Below are 17,290 nucleotides of genomic sequence, written 5' to 3' on the forward strand. Positions count from 1 at the left end.
CGCAATCAGAATGTTGTCATTCTGAATAAAACTGGAATATGGTGCATGGAAACATAAGGGCAGTCGTGGCCTACTGGTTAGGGCTTTGGGCTTTTAAACAGATTGTTGCCAGTAGGACCAGTAGGAAAAATGTGGATGGGAGGAGTGGTTGAGCACTGCTCTCCCATACGACGGCTGAAGTGCCCTTGAGCAAGGCATCCCTCACCGCTCCCTGAGTGCCGCTGTATGAAGGCAGCTCACTGCTCCGGGTTAGTGTGTGCTTCACTGTGTGCTGTGTGTCTTACTAATTCACAGATGTAACATACATTACATTTTACTGTGACTCGAAGAGCTGTAAACATTTGTAAGGCTGTATGTACAATCCGCATGGAGCTCCAGTGCAATTTTAATTTCATGACGATGCCGCGTGGGTTATTTTAGAATTTCGAACGAAAGGGGCTGGAATCCAATACCAGAAAACACACTAGCAGGAATCGCCTAAATTAGTGGGACACTTGTCTATGTTCACTTTCACTGTGCTATATACCGTAAATTGAAATTGAAATTGAAAATTGAAAATTTAACAAGAACGCAACTGCTATCTCTAAATTCGTTGTGCAATAGACCTATTTCTTGACTCCACACACAGCAACAGCCCTGAAGTGGCCCCAGTTAGCACCCGAGCCAAGAGGCGTGAAGGCAATTAGCCTCGGCACGGCCTGGCTAGCTCGGCTTTGGCCCGCCGTGATACGGCACAAGCAGAATTTGACGAGTGCATCTTTCAGGGAGCTGAGGTTATCTGCATAACATATGCTTTGTTTTCCAGCTGAAATTGATCAACATCATGGCCTCATGTGGTGACGATACCATGGAGATGGCAGCCCTGGGAAGACCATTCCAGCTCGGCACGCTGTACAACTGCCGGAAGGACGCTCTTATCCCCGGTAGGACTCCATGGATGTATTGACTTTACTAGTTCATGTTAAGATGGATTAACTTATAGATAAACAAACACACTGTTTGAAAAGTAGTGTGACAAGTCCTTCGGAATTTGCAGTAAATTTAATTTTGAAAGTAAAATGGTGTATTTTAAGTCTTTGTTGACTTTCTTTTGCATAACTCATTTCCCAACAGCTATAACCTTATGGGATCAAGAGCAGCTACAGAAGAATAAAAGTGTGGAAACACAAAACAAAACTGAATTTGATGTCACAACATCAGATTCAATTGAGGAGAAGTCATATTCATTAAGGATCTCTGGCTCTCTGAAACTAAGTCTCTTGGGAGGACTAGTGGATGTAGGAGGATCAGGAAAATATTTCAAAGACACAAAGAAATCCAACAAACAAGCCCGTGTGACTCTTCAGTACAAAACAACGACTACATTTGAAACATTAACAATGTCTCACCTGGCTCGTGGACAGGTGGCTCATCCTAACGTGTTTGAAGATGACACTGCCACTCATGTTGTGACGGCCATCTTGTACGGAGCTGGTGCCTACTTTGTGTTCGATAGAGAATCATCATCAGAAAATGAGAGGAAACAAGTGGAGGGGGAGGCTAAACTCACCTTCAGTAAACTGAAATTCCTTGACGGGAATGCTGGGGTTGAGGCTTCAATCAACCTGGACGAAAAAGACAAATCAGCACTTGAGAAATTTAGCTGCACATTTCATGGGGATTTCAAGTTACCCACCAACCCAACATCCTTCAGTGACGCTGTGAGAGTTTACAGAGATCTTCCAAACCTGCTGGGAGAGAATGGAGAACATGCTGTTCCACTCATGGTGTGGCTGTACCCTCTGTGTAAGTTGGATTCAAGAGCTGCAAGACTGGTAAGAGACATCAGCAATGACCAGATCAGATACTCATCAGATGCCATAGAGAGTTTTACCCAGACAGAGATGAGATGCAGAGACATACTGAGAGACACTGCAGCTGCAGCATTTCCTGCCCTGGCAAAGAAGGTTCAGGATTTCATGCAGATGTGCCATCAGTACAAGCTTGACCTCATGCAGAAGCTCGGGTCAGTGCTTCCTTCAATCCGAGGGGGTGGGAAAGAGGAGAATGCTCTATTAGACATTCTTAAAACACACGAGAATTCTCCATTCAACAGCAGAGACCTGGATCAGTGGCTCACAAACAAGGAGAAGGAATCAGAAACACTGAGTTCTTACCTCAAGCAACTGGAGAAACAAGGTGCAAATATGGATGACAATTTGCATGACCTCCTGTCTGATTTAGGTGTCAAAAATGTTGTAAGCTTTTCATTTACTTCTGTAGATGGGCCTGATAATTTCCTGGTGAAACTGTCAAGTTACCTCAAACCCTCAGCGATGTTGAATACAGCTGCAGAATCATCTGATCTACATGCTACAAACACAGAGTGGCTCTCCAGTGATACTAAACAAAAAATGAGGGGACAATTGAAACTGTTTGGAGAACTGAAGAAGATGAGCACCAGTAATGACGCCAAGTTCATAATTATGTCAAAATACGATGAGAGTCATCCTGGGGCGTGTATTTTCATATATGAAGATGGATGTGATGATGCAATCCGCTTTGTTCCTCCATCAAAACCTGCCACTCCAACCACTACTGGTGTTTCACATGACAGCGTAACAGTTCAGGTGTCTGACCCAGACTCTGCCACTGTAGAGTACAGAGTAGAATACAGAGAGAAACAGCATCAGGAGACTGAATGGAAATCCCACCCAGTGCAGAGGAACGAAAAGGCAGTAACTCTGTCAGGACTGAAGCAGGGGATGGAGTATGAGATCAGAGCCACAGCTGTGGGCAAACTCAGCTACGCTGTCAGCAGTGAAGTCCGTAGTGCTGTAACCCTCCATCTGCCAACACAGGTGAGTGATTTGTCTTTCAAGATCTCATATGGACCAGACACAACACAATATTTAATTTCATTTCCTGTAAAATGTGTGGAATTCTTTTATAAAGACTTTTTTCTTGTTTTAATCCACAAGACTCAAGACACAAGATGCAAGAGTTCTCATTCTCAGTCATCAGCTGTGTGAGTAAGAAAAACAGATAGAACAAAATGCTCCTCATATTTAAGAAACAGCCCTTGTTATAGCCTCTCTGTACACTTTCAACGTTTCCAATAGTTTGGTTTGTCTGTAGGGACCGTATTCACACCACCAAAGTGTATTTTGAGCCTTATCAGTGGTTTGAAAATAGTGTTTATTTGATCGTGGCTATGTGCCTGCTGCTACAGGCTATAAACCGCTATATAAAGAACAGTCTAGCTCAAAACTCCTCTGATTCATGTAATTTTGCTCCTTTAAAAAAAAAAAAACCTCACCCCTAGAAAAAAGATGCTCTGCAGATGTTTTTTAGCCAAGCGCCGGTCATTTGACCGCTGACGCGTATTACTAGAAACGCCGTGTAGGTTTGACCTAGATATACCTAGAACTGCCGAGCTGCGGTCTTTTGACTGCAGTGATTACAAAAAAAAAAAAATCTTTTCACTCGATTAAATTCCAGGACCCTACGTTCACGACTTTTCCTAAATACTTGTGTTTTGTCACCCAGAATTTTTACATGATCAAAAGCACACCGGTACAAGCTAGTTTAGAGCTATTTTGCGCTCACTTATGTGACAACAGTATGTTGTCTCGCGTTCGGCCATGTTTGTCCAGGCTGCTATTCTCTTTCCTCACAGCAGATGTCGCAAGGGTTTCCTGTCAGTCGGGCATGAGAATAATATTTTACCATAAAACATATAGTTTATATATGTGCAATATGTATTATATATGTGATTTATTTTAATAACTCTTTTTCATTTACATGGCATAGTCTATGGAGGCGATTTACAGTGGTAAAATGTGAGTTTGTTTTGAAAATGTTGCGACGTTGTTCTATGTGTAAAAAAATATTTTCAACTGAAATTCGTCGTGGCCTATTTATGTACGTAGGGCGCGTATGCCTACGTACATTCATAGTTGTATATCGTATCTTCTATTTGTAGGCTATATTTTAAAGCTCAGACTAATGTATAAGCATTTTATTACATATTTGCTGGACTGACTGAGTTACGTCACGTCAAACACCTATGCTATTTCCAATTCAGAAGTCGCCAATAGAAAACGTGAAGTGGCGCAGCGTTAACATCCTTGACTACTACGCAGGAGGCCCGGGTTCGCAGCTCGACTTAAGCGAATTTTGCAGTTCATATTGACTGAATTCACTGACCGTTTTTCAACGTCGACGAACAATTATTTTTTGTTAATGGTTCATATCTTTCACTCATCATTTTTAATTTGCCTATTTCTCGCGCCTATGCCTGCTCAGTAGCTGCTCTCTCTCTCTATCTCCCTCCCTCCGAGGTAGCTAGACCCTATAAGATGCTTCTCCCTAAATGAATGAAAATTGTTGGTAGCCTGTAAAATGCGGCATGAAATCCTGGCTACTGTGTAATTGAAACCAGGCTAGGTTAGGCTCTTTGTTCCAGGTCCGATAATTTTCGGCGGCGCGAACATAGCCTTTAGGATACCTGAATAGAAGTGAATTTGGGGAGTGAATTAGAACTAGCCACCCATTCATTTTAGAGCTTAGATTATCTGCCCAAACCCGAACTGTGGGTTACGGAGAATACCGGTGTTGGGTCGACATTTTTCATCCTTCCCCTCTCGTCGGGTCAGGCTCCTAATCACAGAACGCGTATGCCTCCGTTTTAAATTAATCTATAAATAACATTTCTAAGTAGCATACAATTACAATCAAAATGTAAAAACGAAATATGAAAAATGAAATACTATGAAAAAGTTGAAAGTCAAGTTTGCTTAAAGTTTGTTCAAGAACTCTTCCTCAAACAACACAAATCAACACAAATAAATGAACAGATAACTCAAACGTGCTGTATGTCTTAATGAAACAACCACAGACTATCAACAACACGGTCTGACAAATTTATGACCAAACGATTTGATTCGTGCACGAAGCGACATCTAGCTATCATTATGTGTAAGTAACAGCCTCCCAGTCTAAGGACTCAGCGGTCTTTTGACCGCCTCGCCGCGCTTTAAGTAGTTCACACCAGCACGGCGCTTCTAGTAGGTCGTCAAAGCGGTCAAATGACCGGGGCGCGGCGCTTCTAGATATAAGTGGGTCAGAACGGCACGGCGCTTCTAGTGTTATCTAGCCAGCCAGTCAGGTACACAGATAATGTACAAAATATGTGATCTTTAAAACCCAGTCCATGCCAAACAGATCTGCAGATGAGCTGTAGATCATGTGAGTTATTAGTGTGTTCGCACAGAAAAGTCACTTTTATTTGAATAATCACAACAAATACAGACAAACCTGCCATTGAAGGACAGCAGTGCTTTAAAATAAGACTTGATTTGCTCTTACTTAGCACTAGATCAGCTAACTTAACCTTAAAGTCTTTTTTTTTTACTTTTCAGGATTCAGGACATGATCTCCAAAAGTGATCCCATCCGTTCAGGATGTCCAGCTGTCTACCAGCTGAAACCAAAGAAAGAGAAGTTTGGAACTCTGAGAAGGATGACTGTTGGTGAAAAGAATGAGGAAAAGAGCAATAAAACCGTCTTACTTGTGGGTGAAACAGGAACGGGAAAATCTACTCTGATCAACGCTCTGGTCAACTACGCCATGGGAGTGAAGTGGGAGGATGAGGTCTGGTTTCAGATCGTAGAGGATGAGAACAGAGATCAGTCAGTAAGTCAGACATCAGATGTGTTTGTGTACCAGATCTTTGGGTTTGAAGGCAAAACTCTGCCCTACTCTCTGACTCTCATTGATACTCCTGGATATGCGGACACCAGAGGGATCGGAAGAGATGCTCGTGTCAGTGAACAATTATTTAAGTTGTTTAGATCAGAGGATGGAGTTAAAGAAGTTGATGCTGTGGCTCTGGTGCTGAAGGCAACAGAAAATAGAGTGAGTGACAGAATGGCGTACATCTTGAATTCAGTGATGTCTCTGTTTGGAAAAGACATGGATAAAAGAATTGTCACTCTCTTCACACACTCAACTGCACAGACACCTAAGAATGCTCTTGGAGCGATCAAAACTGAATTAAGTGCACTAAAAATTCAATGTGCCACAAATAAGTGTGATCAACCTGTTCACTTCCTTTTTGATAACAGTCAGAATGCAGAAAGAACAGCAAAAGACAAACGCTCACTGAAATTCAGTGCTGAAACATCACAGGAGGGAATGGAAGAGTTCGCCGCCTTTCTAGGAAAGAGTACAGCACACAAAGTGGGGAAGACTTTGGAAGTTTTGAAAAAACGCATTCAACTGACGGCCTGCATCCAAAACCTCCAGGACAGAATCAAGGTGATTGAACTAAAACAGACTGAAATCAAACAGACTCAGGAAGCCCTGAAAAGGTGTAAAAAAGAGCTGACGAAGAATAAGAATTTTACTGTAATGGTTGACGAGCCTTACAAAGATAAAGTACGCATTGAAACTGCAGGTTGGTGGCTTTTTGACCATTCTGCCACCCGCTGTACATACTGTGAGGAAAACTGTCACTACCCTGGATGCACATTTGCGCCATCTCCTCCATGGTGTGAGGTCATGATAAATGAGATATGTACTTCATGTAGCAACAAGTGTCATGTATCCAAACATGTGAAGGACACATATAGGTATGTGACTAAGACACGGAAAGTTGAAAAGACTTTAGAGGACATTAAAAACAAGTTTGAGGATAAAAGTGTGGAGCTAGAAGATACTAAGAGCATTCTGGAACAATATGAGAATGACAACAAGAAACTGTTTGCAGGGTGGACCCAGTTGCTGGAAGAGGCCTACCAACATGTTATGACACTGAGTCAGATCGCCCTGAATGTTAATTCACTGTACACTCATGTCCACTTGGACTTCCTGATTGAGAGGATGAAGGAGAAAGGAGACCCAAGGAAGGTCCGGATACTGGAGAGAATGAAGAGTCAACAGAATCCTGCAATAAAGGCAGCAATGAAGTACTCCAAGAACTGAAGAAATTATGTCAGCAAAGAACGTCATTGTGACCATGTAGCAGCCAATAATGTAATAATGGTCGATAATGTAATAACTTTTTGCCAATAATGTAGTAAGCCATTACCTTATTGGCTGGTTATCACATTATCGGATGGGTTAAGGGGAAAAAAAAGTTAACTGTAATAACTGCAGCCAATAATGCAATAATCACCTAATTGGAGGCCAAGAGGTGTTTCTACCTTTTCTTTCTATTATTATGACTGTCACGCAGCAAAGCGACAATCACTGTAGGTTTTAGTCCAGGTTTTTTTTGTTGTTGTTTTTCTTCGTAATTTTCCATCAAGGATTCCCAGGACACTGAAAGACCTGGATGCACACAACTTGTTGGACATGTAAGCCCCTCAAGGATAGCATGGAACCATCGTCTTGTTTTATCTTGAGAAGCGTAGGGCCTAGGTTGACAACGCCTTTTTTTGTATGTTGGTCTTAAGGGGCCATGTCAACCCAGAGGCACCGTCTTTCTTTGGCCCTATAAAAGATTTCAAGAACTTGCGTGCATCACTCTATCAGTATGGTTTAACATTCTGTATGCACATTATGGATACTTCAGAACCCTCCAGCAAACATCATCAGGATCTGAAATCATGTATTCCAATTGTTTCTTTTATTGACTTATTGTATGTGATCAAATGTATGCCTTGATGAATAACTAGGCTAGTTGTTGTATTGTATTGCTCATCTCCTTCTCCTTCAACTGGGATTTGGTTGAGGGCTGGGGTTTATAATATATGACACATTCATGACAGTGTCTTGTCTCTCTCAAGTAGATACCTTCAAGTAAAGTGTTACCGATTATTTGCATATAATAAGTGTAATTAGAAAGTTGAATTGTTACAAATATAAGATGGTTTTTAAATGTATGGCTTTATGTCCTTAATAATGTACTTACATGGCTTATTGTGTTCTCGTGCTGGATGTCAATAAGGCATTATAAAATGTATTAGGAATCGACAAATCAAAGGTCGTTTGTTGGGTTTATCAAATTTGATTAGTCTTTGTTGAATCATTTGAATAACCGTCTTGTGTGGTTCTAGTTTGATTTGTCCGGAGAGTGTGGTGGATATTGTGACAGGAATATTAGTAATTCAAACTTTTCTGTATTGTTTTCTTTCTATGTTGTGTTTCCATTCATCTTTGTGCACACCTGGTTTAGGGTTGGTGATCACTCTGCATTATGACTTGCTCTGCTGGAATAAATGTACTCATATAATATCTAAAATATGATTAATGCATAATAAAAACTATTTGCAAACACATATGATCTGATCTGGGGTATTGTTTTAATCGCTGTTTGTTTAATCATTGGTGTGATAATTCCAAATCCCCATGTTAATTTCCCGTTGGAAAAATTGCCAGATTCCGTATCTCCTTATATTGGCAAAGATGGCAGCTTTTTTGTAGGCGAACTTCAGAGGTCTATTACTCAACAGGAAGTGAGTGGTAGAGAGAGAGAGATGGGTGGGATCAGGAAATGACTCAAACCCGGGTCCCCGGACACCTGGACCAGAACATGGCACCCCAGCGTAACCCCCACTTACAGTATGACTGGATTTGGGGTACAAATATAATCAATTACTATTTCATATATCAATCAGTTAATTCATTTCTTGATGTGATTCATCAGTTGTCTCAGCCCATTAGCCTGTTAGCTGTCAGCTACAGGGCCGCCCTGTGGCATATCCAGTATAGGCAAATGTTAAGGGTGGCGCATATCCAGGGGGTGCCAAAAATGGAGAGAAAAAAGGGTAACTTCCACTATTCTTAAAACTGATATGATTATCTCTTAATAAAAAAAGGTGATATAGCCTACTTTCCTAAAGCGCACTCTCCGACATCAGGCTTTGGCCTACCTGGTGGTTGTTTTTTTGATGGGGCAAATTCTTGGGGGAAATTCTTCCATCTAGTGGTGAGATGGTATATTGCAACAGACTCCAGCTCCAAGCATGACTTACCAGCTACGGAAGGTGGCTCATAAATGTCCGCTGACACGGTACGATATCAAACACGAGGATTTAATGAAGATATTTTACAAAAGTAAATGTAAATTGCATTTAGTAATTTAGTCGATTGCGCATTTAATATTTTGGCTAATATTCAACAAGCAATTTATCAGTGCTAACGTTATTCAACATTACTGTAGGCCTACAAGATAGCCTACGTAACGACACCAATTATACTCCCTCACCCACCATGCCCAAACCTTCTCACTCAGCATCAGCACCACCATAACCTTTGACCCTATCCTTACCTCACCTCATATCACCACGTCATGAAAACTGTCCTCTGTCACCTCCACAACATTGCACGCCTCCGTCCGTCCTCCGTCATCACCTGCAGGCTACTGCAGCAGCATTTGCTATGGACCTCCTAATAAAACTAACAATAAACTCCAACACGTCCAGAACTCAGCTGCCTTCCTTCTCACCACCCACCGTCACAACATCACCCCTGTCCTACAAACAACTTCAAAATACTCCTCACCTACCCTCTCAATTCACCCCCCCCCCCCCCCCCCCCCAATACACCTCTCTGACCTCCTAATCTGCCACACTCACACCCGTCGCCTCAGGTTCATTGATGCAAACACACTCAAGACCACCAGGACCAAGTTCCAGATCAGAAGAAATTCAAAAACATTATTTAGCACATTACTGTACCTTCTTTATTTTAACTTTATTCATTCATATATCTCTTTGTTCAATGTCTGTGTAATCATAAAGTAATTCTTTTAATATTGTCTCATGTTCAATTCTGCAACCATTTACCAGATTATAGTTGCTGTTCTTAAACTTGTGCTCCTTTATGACTTACAGCTATCTGGTGTTGGGAAAAAAGTACAATTGCATACTTGACATTTTAGATTATTGGTAAAATGTTGCTTTATCATATCCTCATATTTTGTTGTCTTTTACTTTGTACTCATAGACACTGGGGACCAAATTCAGCTGAATTCCACTTTCAGTTCACAGCAATCAGAGTGTAGTGTGATCACTCTGTATTATGACTGACGATGCTGGACTAAATGTTGTATGACTTATGCTAAATAAAAGCAATGTTATAGTAATTGACAGCACAGTTCTTCACAGTGCTTTGGTCTTGAATAATTGGTCTCCTGTGCTTAAGCGCTAAACCCAGTGGTCGTGAAGATGACTCCGATATCAGCTCCGTGTTGTGGGATTTATTGGAGATTTAATATTTGGAAATCCAAACATGCCCTCCATAGAAATCCATTGAACTTGTAAGTAGGCAAAATATACGACACTATATTTCCCACTTTTTGGAAAATTACCAGCTTTACAGTCGCCCAGTTGACACTGTGAAGTCATTATCTCATAAGTGTCAAAAATGAAAGCTGGCCATCCATATTCACATATTTGTCCATAGTGTCCAAAGGAATCTCTCAGAGTAGTTTTGACATTAGTTGACCGAGCTTCTCCGGTCTGAAACAAGTTCTCAGGATCAGGTGAGCATTGCTGTAGCGTGGAACATTCTTCTTCGTGTAAAAGCAATCTGGAGTTGAGCAGAATCGTGAGAGTACCGTCTGTCTGCTGTAACATTAGAAAGAGAGAGAAAGAGCAAAACAAACAAACCAATATACAAATTTCAAAATAAATGGAATTAAACACATTCTGGTGTATCTCAAATTGAAAAAAATGTTTCATAAGATAAATCATCTTTGTCACTGGCATTATTTGCATACTGAATACAAATCTATCAAGGAAATCAAATCAAATAATCAAAGAATGTATATAAATGATTGGTTAAAAGGAAAGCAAATGAGTTCATCTCAGCAGTTAAAATTCGAAATTTCACTTGTGTGTGACTGTGTGTATGTGCTTTATCACTGCTGAGCACTGTAAGAAGTCAATATTTTAGCTATAAGAATAATTGTACCACCAACATCTGTCTATGTGCTTTGAAGCAAAACATTTACAGAATCTATGCCCTTTTATATAAGCATACAACAAAGTCAGTATATAACATTTATCTTATACTTAAATGTGTAAATTATTTTTAGAGTGAGCATGAATGTTAGTACAACTGTCTACGTCCCCTTGGCAGAATTAATTTGGAAAAATGAAGTAAGCATGAGTCATGAGTCATCCCTGACTGTTAAGCTTCACAGCACAGAAGAGCTAGACGAGCTCAACCCAGCACCCCGCCCTATAAGGCCACAATCAAGGAGGACAAACATGACAAGATTTATCAGATTTCATTAATGAGTTCAAGATTGAGTTAGTATCTCAAATGTCGGTACAATGCATTTGCTACGCAGTCAACTGCACATGGGCGTCCCCTTAGCAAATACATGGGTACAGGCATTCAAAATCCAACTCAATAGGGCTAAGTGTTAGTCAATCATCTGTAACATGCACACCTAAGGAATTATCTCTCTATCAGGGGCTTATCTGTAGTCATAAAAGATTTTACCTCATATCCATAACTCTTTGGCTCATGGCTAGCCCTCAAAATGAGTACACATCAATGTAAAGAATAAGCATACTACTAGCATTGGTAGGTGCTTTCAAGCAGAAACACTTAAAGGTCTATCCCTCTATAGGGGCATACAACAAAGCCAGTACATATCGTATCATCTTCAAATTAAATAAACAAAAACTCATTGTCTGGATATGTGACTAACAAATTTCTCATCAGAGAAAACAACCTCAAGAGGGCACTGTTACAGGTTATCATTAACTGGGAGATGGCTATGCATTAAAAGGTGTTAAGACCCGGCTGAACAGTCTAATTATCCGTGATGTCTCATTTTTAACTGCAGATTTGATCATAGTGAGAAGTTCATCTTGCAAACCGTTTTGTTGTTTGTGAGGAGGCTTGTTGTTGCGCTCGCGGCGCTTCAGGTAATATGGCGGAGGTTTCCCCAATCCGAGGGTCCAGCATTTTTGCTCGTCATGGCCCACTTTATGGCACGAACGGCAAAATCTGCTCGCTTTGGGTCCGCGTTTGTGGCCTTGTCGTTTCTTGCTTAAGTCTTGACTTCTGGTGTCCATGCGTTGGACGGCCGCCATTGCGTATTCATCAGGTCCAGGAGAGACAGACCTCCTGGTGTTTGGATTGTCTTGCAAAACAACAATGTCTGGGACCTCATTAGAAATATCAGCATCTCTCACATCAGAACAAGATTGCAAAACATGATCAGAAACAGCATCGGTGTTCACAGCAGAAATGGTTTGCAAAGAAGATACATTGGTGTTAGGAATTTCATCAGAGTTAACCGCAACATCTTTTGCATCCGCGGACATTTGCATTGAAATGCGAAGTGTTTCAAGTTCCTTAATTTTCTTTTGTAATAAGAAAGATGCAAGGCCTTCCACCATTGTAGGCCGCGTTTCATTTTTCCTCTCAAAGTCCACCCAGAACCTATATATTTCAATCTCGCTAGAATTAATCGTGATCTCTCTACGAGCTAATTTGTCTAGTGTGCCGTGGTGGTTTAACACTGTTGTCCATGCGGATAATAACATTTTCTCAATTTCGTCGTTCATTTTTAGGACCATAGCTGAGTGAGTTAGTTTTTCTGAATATTATGGTGAAATGTTAACATCAATAATGCGTGCGCTTTTGTCACACGTCTTCAAGAATGTTAAATTTACTCACCAAATTTCAGAGATCAAATCACTCACGATGACGATTCGCTGCTGTTGAGTAGAGACGTTTACATCTATTGTTTAAGGCGCGGACCGACGTAACTGGAATGCTTGTTTTAAAAGCAGTTTCAGATCACTAAAGGGATGTCACCAACTGTAAGTAGGCAAAATATACGACACTATATTTCCCACTTTTATACGTGTTCTGTCTACGTCCGGCGCTTCGATGAGGTTGAATTGGACTGTAAAAATATCTGAGAAGTTAGATGGCAATTGTATTAGGAATTCACCACGTAAATCTGACTCCATAAGACATATTGTATCTCTAATAAATTACCAAATAACTAATGATGTTAACTATGGCAGAGAATGGAATGGCACACTAAACTTTTAGAGATATGCAAACTGAGCGAGGAGAATTAACCATTTATTAGGCTTTGAGCCTTAGGTAAAAGTAAAGTATCAGTAATTATCCTTGAACAAAGGAACAAAGGAGAAAATGAACTTAACCTCAAAACAAACAATAAACTTGGACTTAAACCTTAACAAGTTACCAAGTTACAATGCTACATACACCAGATAAAACAATATATCAAATAATGAAAATAACAAACCCCAAAAGAAATCAAAAGATAGATAGATAGATAGAGAGCGAGAGAGAGAGAGAAAAGGCAGGGAGAGAGAGAGAGAGAGAGGGGCAGAGAGGTCAGTGTGACCTCTTGCCTAGACCAGAGCAGAGCAGGAAGAGAAGAGCCATCACTGCAAGAGTTTCTTCTTTTCATTCATCCAGCCACCCCCAGCTCAGCAGGGCTTCTTTACCTGAAAGTGGGTGTGGCGTCTAAAACTCTATAGTGTATTTCTTAGTCTATAACCATGTACACATATATTAGATTGCAATGAAACTGTGATTAGGCTGTTGCCCACATTACAAGTATTAATTCAAGACCAAACATGGATGTATTATCATTTGTCATGAAACAGATACATTTCAGTTTTCAACATTGGTCCTGAGATATGTGGAGAGGGGAAATGTAGGTGTGTCCGAGGGCCTTTAAACAAATAGCCGGCCAAATGGGCTCTATTGCTCTGGCCTCAGCGGTGTATGAAGATGCTGCTGGAACCAGGGGTGTGTTTGCACTGAGTTTGCACAAAACTGTTTATGAGTGTTTGCCTGTTTGTATACAGTTTACATTACTATTTTGTTTATTAGTTATTGACTCTTGTGGTTTTGTGCAATGCATGTAAGCCAGTGAAGGTCGCCTACAAAAAAGAAACCAAAGCTGCCATCTTTGCCCATATAAGGAGATCCTGGTGTTAATTGAAGCACACTGCCAAGTTGTATTGTAAGTTAGCTCTGGGGTAGCAAAGATCAAAGTGTGCCGTCGCCACATACCGAAGATTGCAGAATCCACTCGCAGGCAGAGAACAAAACCCGGTGGCACAAAATGTCTGCATTTCCAACTTCCTCATCCCTGTAAGAGTTTAACAGGTGCGATAATTCAAGAGCCCCGTGTTACTTTCCCATAGAAAAAGTCTCAAGATACCAGATCTCTGGGGTGAACTTCAGAGGCAATTGTTCTCAATACCTGATGAAGATCTGAAGTGAACAAAACGTTGCATTTTCAAGTAAATCAATTTTTTCAGGGTATAAAACAATGTGTAGACCAACCTTCCTCTTATCTGATACTGTTGTCTAGCACCTGTGGATTTCTTTTTTTTGGATGTGCACACCACCCCTCTATCTAAGACATCTATGTAACTCATAAATCATGTCTGCATTGTTTATTATTGATCAGCAGAGGGCGGTGTATGTTTATATACCCCTGTAGTGAAGACTGATTGTGAGTTAGAGTGTGTGTGTGTGTGTGTGTGTGTGTGTTGTAATAATTAAATATATTACAGAAAGTAAAACAAAGTTCACGACACAGTTTGTACCAGTAGTGCATTATTTCTTCACTAGATACAGAGAAAAAAAGGGAAGAAGGAAAAGAGACTTTTGAAAACCGCAGAATAGCCTCCAACTGAGAGCAGACATCAGTCCATTTGTGTTCCGTCAAATCACCGCCCGCATGACTTCATCGCAAGATCCACAACCAGCTCTAACGAGACAAGGCCATAGTTAGCGTTATCCCTTAGGCGTACTTACGTGGACGTCCGCACTGAATCAGACTCTGATTAGTGCCAAACTGGCAATCACCCATGCAGAACAGTGAATCACTGAACATTCATGATATTCCTTATCTCTAAACACATACAGTAATCACACACATATACTGTTACGCCTGAATGTATGTGTGTGTGTAAGGTCCTTCCCGCTGTAGCTGTGTGGGGCCTACTGGCCTGTGTGTGTTGTAAGATTATTTTAGCTCTGAGCCATCTCTGGGCAACAACCCAATTTCAGCCCGTGTGTGTGTTTGTGTGTGTGTGAGATTTCTGAACCCAGTGTCCTTCCCACCTTTGAACTTAGTGTCTGAAGGCAAATACAGTGCCCTCCAAAAGTATTGGAGCACATGCTTAAAGTTAAATATAAAATCTAGGGCTGGGACTCGATTAAAAAAATTAATCTAATTAATTAGAGGCTTTGTAATTAATTAATCGAAATTAATCGCATTTTAATTGTATATAAATATATGACCTGAGAACAGTGAGAAGTATTTTTTTTTTCACATGGATTTTTAGTATAGCCTTCTATTGGATAATGACTGAATACATAGGCCTAAGCTTAAGCAACAAAAATATTGTTTATTAATAAGTCCAACAGACCAGTGCAATTTTTGCCATAAAGTGTAGCAATACCATATTTAGAAATAGTACATTTTCAGAAATTCATGTAGCCTATAGATAGGTAGACCTTCTGTAAACTATAATACTGTGGTATCCTGTTAATTGTGTCACCTGTTACCTTGAGTTGAGTTCATGAAATTGTTGTGTCCCTTTAAGGGGAACTGGGGGGCGGAGTTTACGTGTGTGCGTGTGTGCTTGTATGCGGTTCTGAGTGTGAAGTTTCTTTTAGGTCTATGAAAGTTGGACATGGAATTAGGTGCGGTGGATTACTGTTATAAGCGTGAGTTGTGGCTGTAACAGCAACTCGGTTGCTATTTGTTTAATAAATAAAGCTCAGAGGTTTCCCTCAAGTGTCTAGAGTATCACAATACTTTGTCCACGCTAGCAGCTAGCTGCTTTATGTTTTGCACTGAGGTGATACCTGCGGTGATACGTCCTTGTTGCATAGGTTGCACACAACCATGCTCTTATCTACGCTTCCATCCGTTCGTTTTTTGTAACAACATTTCCCATCCACGGGGCCAACCAATGCGGTCACATCAGCTTCTTTGTTCATGTTCACTGTGCCACTGTGGTTTGTTTTGTCTGAACCGAACTCATGCGCGTTACTTGGTGCTCCAGTATAATCGGTCCGTCTGAAACTCATCCAGTGAGAAACGTTCCGCGGTGCAAAAATAAATAGGCATACGATTAAAATGCGTCAATTTTTTTAACGCATTAATGTTTGTGTAATTAATTAATCGTAATTAACGCGCTAAAGTCCCGGCCCTAATAAAATCATCTTTTGGAAATTGATCTTAATGCCAATTTATTCGAATTGAGCTCAATGCAATTCAAACCACCAAGAACACTGAGATCTGCAACACTTATTTTAGGTTGTTGGTCAGTAACGTTTTCCGAAGGGCCTCCAAACCATTCTGGGCACTCATCTATATTTTCAATAGCCTAGAAATCTAGACGCACCCTAGCAGGCCTTGAGCCTGCCTTAGCTCACCTCGGCTTCCGATATTGACGCCAGGAATATCCCTTTAATTTTGCTAGGTAGATTGAGGTATTTTGCAATTTGGGGGGTGGTTTTGTGAATTGTGTGTGAATTTTCAAAATTGTGTGTGAGTTTTCAAAATTGTGTTTTAGCAATTGGAAAAAAAAAAAATTAAAATCTTCTGAGTTTGTTACGTTAAGCCTAAATAATCAAACAGATAGCTTGCAAGCAGACAAGCAGCATGTTATCACATAGGCCTACTTTAGCAGGCTACTATTTTTGGTAGGCATGTCTGCTGATAGTTCGTTTCTCACATTTTGTTTTACTGTAGCAAGAAGAATGAATGATGGAAGTAATGCATCACATTAATTATTTCATTCAAAATGGTTAAATGCCTAAATCATATCACTATTTTGGTTATTTTTTGAAGCCAAAATGACAACTGAAAAGATTCAGGAGAGGGAGAGACAACTCGTAGGCAGCAAAGGACAGCAGATCACTGCAGGGTTGGCTACAAAAAAGCCAATCAGCAGGTGAGACAGAGACTTTGCACTGTGATAAAGATGACACTGTGTAGGCGAATTGATTAATCAGACTCATATTTTAGTCTAATGATGACAATTTTTCATAATTAGGCTACGTTACATCTAAGATGAGGAGCAGCCACAATCCGCTCAATGCCCCTCAAAACTCCTGTGCACGCCCCTGAGTCTGAGCAAAAACAATAGGGCCTTGCACCTACGTTGCAGCCGCTACTTCAGCAGCTGCACCTCGGTGCTCGGGCCCTAATTAGATTTCTTCTATCAAGTAGAAAAAGTGTCATTAGGAAGCTGAGATAACCTTTTATCTTTTGGGCGGGGGCCGCATTTCAGATTTTATGGATAACTGCCACTAGGGGTGCCACCCT

At 40.7% G+C, this 17,290-nt stretch overlaps 1 protein-coding gene across 1 annotated transcript; it reads left to right on the forward strand.

Annotated features, from left to right (window-relative positions):
* The first annotated feature begins 847 nt into the window (after nt 1–847).
* On the forward strand, nt 848–6,966 carry LOC134067135 (uncharacterized). Its single transcript, XM_062522210.1, has 4 exons — nt 848–923; nt 1,114–2,840; nt 2,961–3,007; nt 5,403–6,966. Exons 1-4 carry the CDS (start codon nt 848–850, stop codon nt 6,964–6,966), a joined length of 3,414 nt encoding a protein of 1,137 aa, XP_062378194.1.
* The last annotated feature ends 10,324 nt before the right edge of the window (nt 6,967–17,290 follow it).

The sequence above is a fragment of the Sardina pilchardus genome, chromosome 20, assembly GCF_963854185.1.
Source record: "Sardina pilchardus chromosome 20, fSarPil1.1, whole genome shotgun sequence".
Taxonomy (NCBI): Eukaryota; Metazoa; Chordata; class Actinopteri; order Clupeiformes; family Clupeidae; genus Sardina; species Sardina pilchardus.

What these genes read in the sequence shown, in the direction of transcription:
- LOC134067135 (XM_062522210.1), top strand. Translation starts at nt 848, where the DNA reads ATGGAGATGGCAGCCCTGGGAAGACCATTCCAGCTCGGCACGCTGTAC. An exon ending in GAAGGACGCTCTTATCCCCG is followed by an intron (nt 924 to 1,113) that starts GTAGGACTCCAT and finishes ATTTCCCAACAG; the next exon opens with CTATAACCTTATGGGATCAA. An exon ending in CCCTCCATCTGCCAACACAG is followed by an intron (nt 2,841 to 2,960) that starts GTGAGTGATTTG and finishes TTAATCCACAAG; the next exon opens with ACTCAAGACACAAGATGCAA.